Genomic DNA, 15,543 nt, shown 5'->3' with positions numbered 1-15,543 from the left:
AGAGTGTCATGCTATGTTGCCCAGGCTGGCCTCGAACTCCTGGGCTCAAGGGATCCTGTTGCCTCGGCCTCCCAAGTTGCTGGGACAAGCACACGCCGTGACACCCAGCGCCCCTTTCTTCTTAAACTAGCTAGAGAGGACGCCAACTTCACAATCAACCGTGCCTGCTGCACACGCTGCGCTGTCGTTGACGGCAGTCACCACCGTTGCAGCTGAGCCTCGCTTTGGGTGGGAAGAGGAAGAGCTTCTTATCCCCTAACGGCACCACATCATCAGTCCACTGGAGCTCTGAGTGCTGCCCCCGGCCCTGCCCCCCACCTCCTGAGCAGCCCCAGCTTAGAAGACCCATGAGAGCCAACGAGCCCGCCCAGCCCTGCAGGGGGCAAGGAGAGCGAGGCCCAGCCCCGCGAGGCCCAGCCCCGCCCGGGCCTTGCAGGAGAGGCTCTGTCTTTACAGGCAGCCTCGTCCTAGCTCTCGGGTACGGAGCTGGGGCCCCCTCCCCCTTTCCTGACGGTGAGAGGAGTGGAAATGTGTATTTATTTCCGGGATGGGCCCTGGAGACAAGAGTGGAGGGAGGGCTCATGAGCCGACACTGTGAGACCCCTGGCCCAGCGAGCCCTGCACTCGGCCCCCTGCAAGCAGGGCGTGTGTGGCAGCTGCCAGCACAGCAGAACCCTCAAGTCATCTGCTAGGTGACAGGGTCTGCTGCATCCCAGGTGTGCCGCCTGCAGGTGCAAGTGGCATCCTCACTCCCCACTCTCACGTCCTTCTGTGTGGAGTCCCCAGCTGCAGGCTGTGTCCCTGTGACTGCTCCCAGCACAGAGTAGAAGGCCAGGCAGGAACCTGACCTGCCACTCGCTCAGCTTTCTGGCCTGCACTTGACTACGCTTGAGTCTTTTAAAAATTAGATAAAATATGTTTTGGGGTGGTGGTCTCTGCAAGTTTGACCTTTCTGTCAAGTCTCAGAGACAGCCGCTGCGTGGACCAGAACTCCAGCTCCATCCTCACTGGACTGGCAGCCTCTGCACCGTCCCCGGTTTCCTGACCTCCACGTGGCGAGTGGCTCTGGGCTCGCTGGCCTCAAGGGGGTGTGGCACAGGGAGGGAAAGGTCTAGAGAAAGGGCTCCAGGGGAAGGTCTGGGGTGCACACAGGTCAGCTGGGACCAGCATCCCGGGGGTGGCCGCTCTGGGGATCCAAGGGCACCTGGAGAAAGAGGCTGTGAACCTGGACTGCTGCAGACTCCCACGTCCTGCACCAAGGCGGGTGCCCGATCATACAGTCACTCTCGTCTCGTATCTGTATCAGGGTGAGGTGGGTTAGCTTTTGGGTCAATGAAATGCCAAAATTCAAGACATCAGAGGATGGTAAATGCTGCTCGGCAGTCACCCGAGGCTGGTGGAGCATGGGAAAGTGACCATGTTAGCCCCTGTGGCTGTTGTGACAACTACCACAGACCCAGGGCTTGTGCAACAGAAATCTGTTGTCTCCCAGCCCTGGAGGCTGGAAGTCTGAGATCAAGGTGTTGGCAGGTCTGTCCTCGCTCTGAAGCTCTGGATGGAATCCTCTGGTGCTGCTTCCTGGCTTCCGGTAGCCACAGGTGTCCTGGGCTGGGATGTGTCACTCCCGTCTCTGCCTCCACCTTTGTGAGGTGTTCTCTGTGTCCATCTTCACTCACGTCTCTGAGGGGCCCACTCCAGTATGACCCCATCTTACCTCGTTTACATCTGTAATGACCCCATTTCCAAATTAGGTCACATTCTGAGGTACTGGAGGTTGGGACTTCAACACCTTTTTTTGGGGGGCACAGTTTGGCCCACAGCAGTGGCTTATTCCTAACGGTGCCACCATGCAGGCTGGCTGGGCACTGACCCCAGCCGTCACCTTCAGGCTGCACGCAGAGCTCCCCCGCCTGCGGACGGCTGAGGGGCGACCCTCAAAGTGACAGTCTGCTCCCAGACCCGTGCTCAGAAGAGGCCCTGCACACACGCAGCATCTTGAGGCCACTGCTCTGAGCCATCCTGCATGGGCCAGACTCTGAGGACTGCATGGATCACCCTGAGCCCAGGGCCATCCATTCCAAGTGGGTTCCAAAGGGGTGACAGTCGCTGATGTTCTCTTGGCTCCAGGTCCCTCTGGGTAACACTCTCTGGAGTGTGTGGCAGGCTATGATTCCTCGGTGTGTCCTGTCTTCGGGGAATCTTATGACCCTCAGAGGCTGGACCTCCTAGCCACACCAAGAGACAGCCGCCCTCTCTTCAGTGACGGGGTGAGCCACGGAGGCAGTGCTAGGAGACCAAGCTGCAGGCGTGGGGTTACAACTGTCCCCCCGGCTGCTCGTTCTTTCTGGCTTGGGAGAGAATAAACTAAAGGTGAGGCCAAGGCTTTGTCTGAGCTCACCTACCAGTCTGACTGTATGGGTGATGAAAACATGCAAGGCCGGGGGTTTGCCAGCGCATGTTACTGTAAATCACAGTGCTAATTAAACAGGCTGTGGCTCCTTTTTGGTCTGGGACAGTCTGAATGACCACTGTTTTCATGGCCACCTAATTTCAGGCTCCGGGGTTCGCCAGGGCCGGGCTGTGTGACGGATGGGCGGCTGCAGCCCTGTAGCACTTGTGTTTCTGCAGAGGTGGTCGTTCCACTCTTGGGGTGGGTTGCTTCAATGCGCTTTCTCGCAGCTGCGTGGCAGCAGGGAAGCTGTGTGTGCACAGCTGCGTAAGGGGAGAGGGGAAGGTCAGCTGGAAAGAGGAGACCACCCAAGGCACGCTCTGTCCAGAGGGATGGAGTTCAGAAAGGAGCCCTGCCCAGCTGCCCCACCAGAGACGGGAAGCAGAGTTAGGAAGGCCCAGCGTGGGGCAGACACCGGGATTCCCTTCTGAGATAACAGGAAAAGATAAGCCCACAACGTACTTATCTAGCTAGAAGAGTCTACCACATCTACCACAGAGACACTGGGACACCCTTTGCATTTTATAAAAACAAAGGCTTGACTTGAGAGGGACCTCCATGGAATGGAACTTGGGCCCCACCCTGGCCCATGGGACCAGCTACAACGCTATAGAGGCCTCTCAGATAGGGATGGGGTGATACGAGAGAGGGTGGGGTGCGTGTGCCCCAAGAACAATCCTGGAGAACAGGGAGGGCCTCCGAGCCGACAGATTGCTGTTCTGGTTCCAACAGAAGCAAGAGAAAAGATGCTTTCACTCGAGGGCCTGGTAAAGCTCTAGCCACCTTCATGTCCTACTCTCCTGCCTTCCAAACCTCCCTAGGAATTCTTAGGAGCTCTGAACAGATGTGAGCTTGTCGTAGACTCTGCTACTGTTTTCCTCTGACCTGTGGGCAGGAACATTCCAAGGGAACTGGTTCCAGCCCAGCCCTAGCGATACCTGCACCCCCGGAGCTAGCTGCGACACCCGGGGCAGGTGTTCAGTCTCTCCAAGCCTTGGTTCCGTGCCACGTCTGTGAAAAGAGGGAGGGACACACGCCAATGACCTGGACAGCTCCTTCCAGTGCTGACACCACTGGAAAACCAGGGCTCTCCTGCTTTGGCTGCACTTGTATACAGGCGTTTGGAGCTCAGCTGGGCACTGGGAAAGATGTTCGTGCTTGTTAAGGTAATTAAGCAGCACAGCAGTCCTCGATTAAATCCATCTAACCACCAACAGATGGGCATTTCAGCTGTTCTATGCATTTAATCCTTTCCCTAAGAGGAAAGTAAATCACAGGAAACTATGGAAATGAGGGGGCAGCCTATGCAGCCCGGGGCTGCATTTGTTGCTATTTCTACCCATCGAATTCCAAGTACGTAATCCTGGATTGACTCTCCGTCCCTTCCTGTTAGGGGAGAAACTCTTCAGTTTCCCTCGCTGAAATGAAATGGTTTGCAAGGGGACAGAGACACATGGAAAGTCACCTGTGCTTCAGGTTTACCACGTGGATTTACCAGGTGGTGCAAAGCACGTTCAGTGTCAGATATTTGTCAAATATTTATCTGGTGCTATAGAACTTCTGGAGTAGCGTCTCCACCCCCGACTTGAGATGACATCCAGACGGTACTTGGATGCACTTTTAAACGCAAGCTTCTTAAACAGTGGCCACAGAGCATGAACTAAACCCTGCACGGAATGTCACGTTCCAAATCGTGAAGTGATTCTCAAAAGTCCAAGACCAATACATAGAAAGAGAGCAGATGCTGCAACATCTTGGGTAAAATGTCAAGGTCATATTTCGGTTTGTATTATTTTTACAAGCGAAAAATGATTTAAAAAAAAACACTGTAACGCTATTTAATATATGTTACAACACGGATGAACCTTTAAAATATTATGCTAAGTTTAAAAAGCCAGACACAAAAGACCATATATGGTATGACTCTAGAATAGGCAAATGCATAGAGACGAAGCAGGCTGCCTAGGGCTGAGGCAGCACAGGGTTAAGGGTGACAGCTGGAGGGTCTGGGGGCTTTGGGATGATGACAACGTTGTGACATTGATCGGGGCAATGGCCGCATAACTTTATGAATATACTAAAAACCACTGAATTGTAAAAGAGGGTTTAAGGAGGTGAACTGTATAGTATGTTAATTATGTCTAATACTGCTGTAAGAAAAAAAAAACCCACACCTTCCCCTGCCACCCAGCACAGTAAGGCACTGAGGGCATTTTATTTCAGCACTCACACCTGCAGCTGGCAGGCCTCAGAGACCTGCTCCTCAGCTACTGTCCAGGCCTGTGCACTTGAGGGAGTGCTTTCGGCTCTGAGCGAGGTGCCCAATATTGTGCTTCTGTAAGGTGGCCTTACTTTCCTCAAAGAGGGCCCGTCCCGTCAGACACCTTGAAACCTGAGGGCCCTGGAAGGAGCCTTGTGAGAGAGGGGCTGGGGCTCAATCTGCTGTAGCGGCCCAAGCAGCCCACCCTGCAGGCAGGCAGACAAGCACCCACGCCATCACGGCAACGTTTAGTGGGAAAAAAAAAAAAAAAAATATATATATATATATACACACACATACATATACATACATACATACATATATATATATATATATATACACACGGGGGGAAGAGAGTCCAATCCACCTCCCACATGGAAGGTTGAATTCATCTTCCTTTGAGTCAATTATTTCCCACTGCTCAGCATCTCACACTGTACGGAAAGACTAAGTTCTAAGATGTGGTCCCACAGCACTGGGGACATTCGAGGGTGGAGGGAAGGCTGTCTGAATACTTAGGTTTTGATATTAAGTAAGTAAAATAGACACTTTATCATGGCTACCAATCTGAGAGATGTTCTCTTGAGAATTATATAGCTACAGATGTCACAGGTTTTCTTTCTGATGTCAAAGCTGTGTGAGGGACTCTTCCTCAGAAAGAAAAAAGATCCAGAAATCCATTCACGTAACGTTAATTTTGTCGGCATTATCTCAGCTTTCTCCTCTTAATTGCTTTCCACACCCATAAAGAGAGGGGGAAAAAAAACACCAAAAACCCACTACCGACCTGACAGCCAGGTTCCAGTGATAAATAACCACTCTCTCGTGAAACTGTAATTACACGCCAAGGGTGCAGAGTGCCGGAAGCGCCCGCCCTCGCCGCAGCGAGACACACCTTCATTAAGCTAATGCCCTGCAAGAACCTGCACGCAGCCAGCTTTCATGTTCTGTGGTCGCCTTCTAGAAACTTGAAGACCAAAACACAGGGGCAGCTGCAATTTGGTTTGCACACCTGCCTCGGGAATTTTTTTTTTAAATTCAAAATCTCACCTTTGCCCTTTCAGTGGATAAAATGAGGAGTGACACATACAGATCAAAGTTAATGCAAATTCGGATGTGAGGCCAACTTGGAAGGGTGCCCGGTGCACTTTGCAAATGACAGGCTTCACCTCTGACAGTCTCCAACTTGAAGGCATGTCCTAACTGTGGCAACGAGTGGCCTTTTTATATTACACTTAGAACAAACACCAATGAAAATATACATCTAACTACACCCTGGCTGGTTAATGTCACCTACACTATGACTCAGAAATCCTGCTCCTAGGTATTTACCGAAGAGAAATGAAAATATATGCCCACAAAAAGATGTGTACCAGAATGTTCAAAGCAGCAGGATTCATAACATCCCTACACTGCAAACATCCCAAATGTCTATCAGCCAGAGAAGGGATAAACTGTAGTACATCCAACACTACACAGCAATTAAAAAAAAAAACAAAACACTGACACACTTAACAGGGGGGAATCTCACAGACAGTAAGTTGTATGAATGAAGATGGACCAAAGGGGAAAAAAGAGTACCTACCAGATGATCCCATGCACATCAAGTTCCAGAATAGGTGACACTAATCTATGGTGACAGAAGTCAGAAAAGCAGTTGTCTCTGTGGGGAGGGGATGGGAGGAGTGGGGTGCACAGGCGGAACTTTCTGCGGGCACAGAAACGCTATCTGGATCAGAGTGGTGGTTACAAATCCATGCACCTGTACACTTAAAACAGGTGCTTTTTTTTGCACCCCTCCCCCAGCCCCAAGACAGGTGCTTTTGAGTGAACATAAATCACTCCTTATGTGGCTGCAGCAGAGTTTGATGGGGGAAAGGATTAGCTCATCACTGCGAGGGTCGCTTGATTCTGGAGAGGCCACACGAACATCTCAGGGCCTGAAATTCCACAGTACAGAACATTCCAAAAGACTGGACAACACTCCCGGGGGGCTCAGACTGGCACCTCAGATGGCCTGGCCTAACTGGACTGCTCTAGGGGGCCCCAGGGCCTGTGCCCAGTATTTAGGGAGGTGGGCGGCGCTGCACATGCAGCCAGCCTGGGAGGGGCAGGCCTGCTCTGTCCCCAGTCACCAAGCAGAGGTGGCAGCAGGAAGCCCAGGAGTGGGCAGGGCCAGCTTCGCAGGCCTGCCGTCCACCTGCCGGGGGTGCCCTGCCGCCCGTGAGGAAAGGGGCTGACCTAACTGAGGGCCTTCAACAACCCGGCTCAAATAACCCTGCAGTGCTCACTGTCTCTCTCACGTGCTCCTGCACCTGGGGCCGATTTAGTGGGGACGAAGGTTTGGCAGGGTTGTTCTGTGGGCTTGACCTCCCCACCTCCCAGAGAGAGAGAGAGAGAGAGAGAGTGAGAGAGAGAACGTACAGAGGGAAGGGCAGGGACTTTTACTGTTAGAAATATCGATGTTACACAAAACCCACCTCTTTCACACTTCAGGGTCTTCCCACACGGGCTCTCCCTTCTCCCTCCTAAATCCTGGTGCGGCTGCTGCTTCTCACCCTCGGTGCCGTTCTCCAGGGCGGCCTTGCTTGAGGCCTACCCATCGGAGCCCACCTCTGACCCTCCCGTCGGCCATCTCCTACCCCCTTTCCAAGACGGTTCCTTCCTCACCCTCCTCCCCACTACGGTGATTTGTCTGTTGTTTACTGTCTGACTTCCCCGCTCTCTCCACGGTCGGGGAGAAGAGGTCTGCGGCTGCTTAGTTCTCCACTGGATGAGGAAGCACCTCGCCAGGCACAGGGTAGGGCCTCCGTCAATACTAGTTGAATGGGCCAGTTCTATACCTGTTCCTGACACACAAACACAAAGCAAATAAACAAAAACAACCCCTTGCCCCACTCTTTCTCCTATACGCTCAGTGCAAACGCACGAGGAACAGCCGTGTGATCCACGCCTGCTGCTAGGAAGGAAATCTCTGGGGTGGTGGGGTGAGGCCCCCTGCGACACACAACGCTCCATCCCTAACTTAGATGAAAACGGTGAAAAGTGGATTTTCCACATTTTATCAAAGTACCAACATCTGCGGCCAGAACAGGAGACGCGGGTCTCATGGAGCTGACCAGGAAATGCATTTCATGAGCAATTTTGTTCTTTGAAACACGGGCTATTACAGGAAGTACAGGCTGCAGAGCCAGTACAGTGGAATGAAAAATGATCCACTTGAGAACATGCAACAAAGAGGGTAGGACATATGTGCTGACTTGGCAAGTCTTCCAGCACGCTGTCCAAGGAGGAAGCGTTATTCCTGTGCACGTGTGCACACATGTATCGCAGCCCAGAGCCTCACAGCTCCCAATGCAATCACTTAAAGGAAAACAACAATCAGATCTGGCACCAGCCTGACACTAGGCCTGCAAAAGCGGAGGTCGATGTTATGACCGGGCACGACATGTCTGCAGGGGGTGCTCCCTGCCAAACCCCGATGCCAATCAGAAATGGCATCTCATTCTCTTGCTTACCTGGAAACTTGTGAAACTGTTGGCCTGAAGAATCACTTTCGTGTCCCACCCTCAGGTTGGCAGTTCTGCCGTTGTCTGCTGAGGGGTGTGGGATTCAGAGACTACCCGGCAAAGGGAAAAGAGCCCTGAGCCAGGGGTTCTAGCCTGGGTCCCCCATTTCCTGTCTGTTAACTGTCAGAGACAGGACTCGGACTCCCTGAGCCACAGTTTCCTGCCCAAGTTACGTGATAAATCAAGTGAACTTTAATAAATAAAGCAGCGAACCATACCAAGAATCTTTATTCTTATACTAGCGATGGCCTTTCAGTTGCTCCCTCCTTAATATGAGGGCAACGACTCTGCTCCTGTGTTGAGCACTTGTTGTGTGCCAGCCTCTGGGGAAGAGGAACGAGCCCTGGGTTTTCCTGAACGGGTCACAGAGTGGGAAGAGTTACTACCCACGGTGTGGCTTTGCTTTCTGTGTTAGGAGCAGGGAGGGATGCTGTGGGAGCAGGAGGGGTGGGGCAACTTTAAACTGCCTTTGAGTGGAACGCATTCTCCAGTGACTAAATGCACTCCGACTCCAAGTGGCATATTAGAATGACCTCTGAACTACGTGCTGGATCACAAGAGGATACGTGCTGGAAGTCACTGGCAAGGGCCCGAGTTCTGCCTGGAGTTTCTCTGACAAACAGCTGGGAATGCTGAGCTCTGAGCGAAGGTCCGGGTGCCCCGAGCACGTGGGGTTGGTGCCCACTCTAGCTGCTGCAGATCCAAGAGCCCAGAAGAGAGAAAGGACTCTCCGGCTCACTCCTGAGAGCAGCACAGTGTGGGAGCATGGAGGAAGGGAACCAGGGGAGGAAGTGCTCCTCTGTGCCACCCCGTGTCACCCCCCCAGGGCCTGGCTTGTGGGCCAGGAGGCAGGGCACGGTGGGGATGTGCTGGATTAGAGCTTCTCCCACCTGACGCTGGGCATGGCAGGCCGGCTCAATCCGGTTCCCACGAAAGCCCAGCTCTCCCCTCCTCCCACAGCAGCTGGGGCTCTGCTTGCCTCCGGTCAGGGCAAGTCTGCCCAAAGACCCCAGCAGGCCCCTCTGGTGTCCGGAGAAATAGCAGCCCTCAGTGGTGGGAAACGGTGGTCAGCCAAAGCAGAAACCAAAATTGCACACAGGGAAAAACAGGAAGAGTGCATGAAAAAAAAAAAAATAAAGCCAGCAGAGAAAGGTTTTGCATTTAACACCCACAGTGTCCTACTTTCACTTTCCCAAGAGATAATTCTGTCATCCCTAGTCTGGTGCCAAATGTTTGCTCAGAATGCACATGGAGGCCTGCATCATCGAGGAGCTCCAGACAGAGCCGGACTTGAACTCAGCACTCCCTGGGATGGGCCTGGTCCTCCTGCAGTGGGGTCAGCGGACGTACAAGCTCAGACATGCCCCCTCAGAGGTGAGGGTCCTCCCCAACCTGAGCTGGTGACTTTAGACACTGGCAACCCAGCCTTCTCTACTGCCTGGAAAGTGGTGCTCACAGGCCGGGTAACCAGCACGGTTCTGGACACCAGGCAGGTGTCGAGCTTTGCTCGCACACGGGGAGCTCCTCCAAAAGCCCCCAGGCACAGCAGTCTTTGCACCGGCCCCCAGCCTGTCTGTCAGCGTGAACGAGCCAGCCCCAAGCCACGCTGGCCAGCCCACGCCGGGACAGGGACAGAGGAAGCGGCAGGCGAGACAGCCAGCCACCCGAAGCTACTCACCATGTACGAAGGAAAGATCAGAACGCGTTTGTGCTTCCCGCAAGGCCACTGGGGGTCATCCAAGAGATTTGGGTCATAGTCCATAAAGTCTCCCAGGTCACTACCTGAAGATCACAGGCAAAATGATAATTAGGGGCCCTGGACCCTCCAAAGCAGAGGCAGCTGGGAGGACGCCAAGTGTAGTTAGGGTGAGCAGGGCCAGCTCCAGGGCTCTAGCTCAGCATCACTGGCTCGCTGACCTTTGGCAGACATCTCTGCATGCCAGTGGCACATACTGCCCCTTCAGAAGAGTTCACCAAATGCTTAGCTTTCTGACATTTTTTCCCTTTTCAGAGAATTATGTGTTAATCTCCCTGACCCAGGAGACCACAAAACTTCACACAGCATGCAAGACGCAGACAGCATTTGCAGATTATATTATAGAATGTGGCCCCAAAGAGGCTCATTTTCTAAACCTGCAGATCAAATGAATAGACTCAAGTCGCGCCATCTGAGCAGCATGATTTGTTCTGTGCGAATGCTTCCAGGCAGGCTATTGTGTCTGTACGAACATAAATAACAGCAGCAACCAACGCACACAATTGTAAATGACCAGGGGTGGCCGGAACGTTAGGACAGGACTTCAGAACTCAGCACTCGGGCAGACCTAGGAGTTTCACATTCACCTGGAATTTCTCTGAGAGTAGAACGAGGGCGGCTTCATCAATAGTTTTCTCCCTCGTATCAGTTCTTACAAGGGTTTGCACAGGTGAAGCTAGAAGCACACGAGTCTTCCCCAGCCGCCAACTTGCCTCACCCACTCTGATAATCACAAAGGAAACTTTCATACCAGATCCTGCACTTCAGGGCCCAAATATTTCAATGACAACAACAACAATAATAACATCAACAACAACAAAAAGCCAAACTTGAGCACTATGAAAATGCAGGACAGAACCAGGTCACGGTGTGGAAGCTCAAGGCAGTCGGCGACTGAGGCTTCGAATCAGAGACAGCTCACCTGTGGCCTGGCTGTGAGCCTGCACGGCCTGACCCCAGGCTTTCCCAAAAGTCGCATCGCCTTCGGGCACCTGTCCTCCAGTCTGCACCATGCTGTACACTGCAGCACCTCCCGCCACGAGCTCCCTGGACCTGGCGAGGTTACCTGTGTCGAGGCTCCCCTGGGTGCTGCTTGCCCGGCCCGTGGAGAGGCTGCGGTGGCTCAGGTTACGGAACTGAGAGAAGGAGGAGGTGGAGTCTATGGTATTTCTCCGGGCTCCGAAGGCATTTGTGGGTAACAGAAATTGGGTATAGGAAACAGTCTAAAAGGGGAAGACAACACAGGCCAGTGGTTATTCCCAGGCAACGCCAGGTCTGCACTCTGATTAAGCTACAGCTGCCACCCCGAGTTCAGGTCCACGTTCTCACATTGCCCTTTGAAAATCTAATGAGATCTAAAAAATGAAATTTGTTTTGGCACTCATGTGTGCCAACACCTAACCCGAACTGACTTTAGGCTATGCATAGTTTTAATTTATCCCACCTGGTCTGACTATTCCTGGTACATGGCAGAAATATGAACATATCTCACAAAGCACTGCGCACGCACGCTACCTACACCCTGAGCTCAGGGATGATCGTTCGGGTGCAGAGGGACCAGCTGCTCTGGGGGCAGGTAGGGGAAGTGGTGTTCACCATCCCAGGAGCCTCACCTGCAAGCGAAGGATCCAGGGACAGTTCCCCTAAGAAACACCTGCACCACTGCCATAAGCAAGTTTTGGAAGGGTTCATGAGGGCTGCCTGGACCCAGCACAAGAAGGTCAAGTTCATTTTTCAACCTTTTACTCCTGAGACTCCAACCCCAAAGCTCACTGCATGTAGATGAAAGTCAGGGGACAGCCCTACTGCTTGGTGGTCACCGTGTAAGGCTGAGAGACTCTTAGCTTCTCAGGACCATAGGGAGCTAAAACACTTTCTAGGAGCCGGAATGTTGCTTGCTGACACCACCAGTTAGTGGATGTTCACACCATCCGTCACTCCGTCCTGGAGCACACATACGAGCCACTGAGATGCTCGGAAGTACGGCATATTCAGTTGTAAACAGCACTGGTGGAGAAAAACACATGCTCTGGGAAATTCCGCCACGCTGCTACGGGGTCACTGGCTTGGTGGATTTCCACCCCACGCTGGGGCGGGCTGGCGTCACGCGCCCGGGAACCTGCCCCAGACCGGAAGCCAGGCGGCCTTACCTTCCCGTCAGCACCCAGCTCCACACCTTCCAGACCAATGATCTCTTTCAAGCTCACGGCACCAGCTGACTGTCTCCCTCCATCCAACTTCAAATCCCTAGAAGGACAAGCCAGAGGAAAAAATGCTTTTGTGTGCACCCCCGAAGAGCCACGATGATCCTTACTGCACGAGATACCATGGCCACAAGGACAAAAATGACCACGTGGCCCTGGTGGATGGGATGGCCCTTTGTCCCTCCTCGAGGGCCTGCCAGGGGTTCTCTGTGGGCAGTTCTACCTTGTCATCTGCTGTGACATAAACGAAATCCAACTGAACAGAAAGCTGAAGATGAAGCCTATGGTTTACAGATATCCCTCCCTGGAGATGCCAGTAAGAAGCCAGGGACAGTCCCCGAGCACTGTGGGGAAATGGTTCTCTTGGGCAGTAGCCCCTGGGTTCCTTCTAACATGGGGTGAGACCCCCTCTCCGTGCCACTCCCCTTTCTTAGAAGGGAGAAGTAAATTCTTGTTTTAAACAGCCATCAGGTTTATTGCTGGTAACGAGAGAATTAATGCCACAGTAGTAACCCCAGCTACCTGGCCAAGCCACCTGGAAAATGAATATTTTTTTATAAAAGAATAATCTCCACTAACAACAAGTGTTTATATAGCACCTGACCATTTCCAAAGACTTTCACACGTCATCTCTTTGGTTCTTTAAGAGGCCCCTGTGAGAAAGGTGCTACTATTATGATCCTATTTTACAGAGGAGGAAACTGAGGCCCAAGTAGGTAAACAGCTTGCGAAGGTCACCAGGGCAGGAGGTTGGAGCAACTGGTTTTGCAACTGATGCTCTTTCTAGTAGATCACTTTGCCTTGGAGGTGCAGGCTGGGCTCGCTGTGACTATGCTCAGGTGTCACTGCTCTCATGGTCCCAGGGCCATCCCCTTCCCTTGCAGTAATTCTTAAATTCTGCTGCCTATTAGAATTACCTGGGGATCTCTGACAAACTGCTGCCTGGCTCTCACCCCCAGACATTCTGATTTAGTTGGCATGGGGTGTGCCTGGGCCCCGGGAATTTCAAATGCTCCCCAGGGGATTCTAAATGGCAGCCACATTTGGGAACGAATGTCTTCAGCTTCTGTCTCTATGACACCCAGTGCTTATTAGTCAAAGCCACCCTCAGACCGCCAGCAAACGTGCTGTGTGGCCCGGAGGGAGGCAGCGTATTCAGAGGCCGTCTGCTACAACCTGAGCAAGAACAAATACGAGGTAAAGGCAACGCGCTCCCAAACAAAGGTAATCAGGGAAAAAGAGAGAGAGAAAGAGAACCAGGTGAGTGGGGAGACAAGAGAAAAGAAAGCCATCCCCAAATACGGAAGAAAAGCAGGGATTCTCTGACTGTGCTGAGCCACCACCGCAGCCTGTGGGCATTCCACGGATGAACCGGCTCCCTTATCCAACCTATAATACAGAATCTGATTAATGACAGCTTTCCAAAATAAATACCCAAGACCTTGTGCGCCAAGTGCTGTATTTGTGCACCATTCTCCCTGGGAGGCCGTGGTAGCACCATGCTCCAAACATCTCTGCAGCCCCTTTTGGAATCAACACCAAAGTCAAGCAGGAGAAAAAGCCAACAATCAACCCTGTTCATACCCCCAAGACAATCCACCTGCTACCAGGACAATTCTCAGACTTCTTACAGCAATTAAGGATGAAGAAGAAGAATGCGTCAGGGCACCAACACGGAGAAATGACTACAAAGCAAAAACCTGAACAAGGCAATGAGGCAAAACTCCCTGTAGGGGGTGGGGAGTCAGGGGACCGAGCACAGGCGGAACAGGTGAGCTGCGACAAAAGAGTGGGGGTCCATTCAAGGACCGGTTGCAGCTCAGTTCCACGGACTTCCTACTTTCCCCAAGCCAAACCCAGCAAGAATGTTCCCCACATTCCCAACTCCCAGACAATTTTCTCCTCATTCCCATTTTGCTAGATGTAGAGTGTTATTTACAGCTGAAATTAATAAAAAGCAGGGAATATCTTTCTGGGGTGAGAAGGCCAAGGGAAACAAGGAGTATGAAAACCAGCCTATATTAAGAGTGGTCCCAGATGGGAGCTGGCTGCAGGCAGGAACAGTCTCCCTCCCCTTTCTCGTCCCGTCTACACAACACGTCTATGTGAAGACGCTGAAGGGAGTAGCTATTGAGGGTGGGTAGCCCGGCTCTTTGCTGTCTCACCAGTCCTGGTTTACACAGATGGAGGGAACGTGGGTGTTTTGCCACCGGTCCCCTTTTCATCTGTCTTCCGTATGCTCCCAGGATCACTGTCCCTGGGGCAGCCCTGCCCTGGCAGGCTGGCTGTCCGCTGGCTGTTAAATGTGCACTTCACAGTTAACAGAACTAAACCAGCCGTGCCTCTTCCCACACCCCTCTTCTTGGTGCTTCCCCCACGGGAAATGAAGCCGTAACAAAAAATATATTTTATGTGCTCACATAAAATCCAAGATTCCTCTCCATGAGATAAACCCCAAACCCTATTTAAAGATACAGGGATTCTCAGACCCAGTGGATCGTCCAAGTGCCCAAGGGACGCTTGGGAGCACACTACAGGAACAGGCAAGGTTCCACCACCTACCCGCGGGAACCGACCTCTCGAGAGTTAACGTGACTAACTGCAGGCACCACTTCCCGCTGGCTCTCCACTGACATCATGCTACCTTCTAAACAGCTAAGGCCAGGCCGAGTAAGAAAGTAAGTGACAAGAGTAGTGGGTCCACCCTCAACTGCTCTCAGAGACACACATGGCTCACTAAAGACCAGCACCCTGCAACAGAACTTCCTGCAATGACAGAAATGTCCCTATCTGCCCTGTCCCATACGGTGGTTGCATGTGGCACCTGAGTGCTTAAAACACGACCAGTTGACTGAGAAACTGAATTTTCAATCTTACTCAATTTCAGTTAGTTTAGATTTAAACACCCCACATGGCTAGTGACCGCTGTACTGGACTAAGTCTGAGTGCTTCCTTGCCGGGACTTTGGCTACCATGAATTTAGAACTTCCTATGGCAAGATAACATTGCCATGTATATTTAATGACTTGGATTTGGTCTCTCAGTTTTCCTCTCCAAAGTGGCTGGCCATTTTGCTGCCCACCACCTCTGGGCCCTGCAGACGGAGAAGTGCTGCAGGATTATCCTCGCTGAGGAGGGAAGCAATGCCTGTGGGGTCCACGATCAGAGGGGACCCAGGCCCTGCACCCCATCAGCACTCCCAGGCCAAGGCTCCCAGCGGTAATAAAAATTCATATCCCACGTGTGGCACAGAGTAGATCTTTTTGCCTGGAGGGGTCATGGGGGCAGGAGCAATGGGGTTTTGG

The 15,543-nt window shown here is 52.4% G+C and overlaps 1 protein-coding gene across 2 annotated transcripts in view; it reads right to left on the bottom strand.

Moving 5' to 3' along the window:
* The window catches only part of CABLES1 (Cdk5 and Abl enzyme substrate 1), a 103,660-nt gene that overhangs the window by 9,575 nt on the left and 78,542 nt on the right, over positions 1-15,543 (bottom strand). For both annotated transcript variants that reach the window (XM_045527481.1, XM_045527482.1), the window contains 3 exons: positions 12,185-12,281; positions 11,101-11,257; positions 9,957-10,060 (listed from right to left, as the gene is read on the bottom strand). In XM_045527481.1, coding sequence (XP_045383437.1) covers positions 9,957-10,060; positions 11,101-11,257; positions 12,185-12,281 — 358 coding nt within the window. The remainder of the gene's footprint in view (positions 1-9,956; positions 10,061-11,100; positions 11,258-12,184; positions 12,282-15,543) is intronic.

This window comes from Lemur catta, chromosome 16 (genome assembly GCF_020740605.2).
Source record: "Lemur catta isolate mLemCat1 chromosome 16, mLemCat1.pri, whole genome shotgun sequence".
Lineage (NCBI taxonomy): Eukaryota > Metazoa > Chordata > Mammalia > Primates > Lemuridae > Lemur > Lemur catta.
The sequence above is the reverse complement of the archived record's forward strand: the minus strand, read 5'-3'. Positions and strand labels throughout refer to the sequence as shown.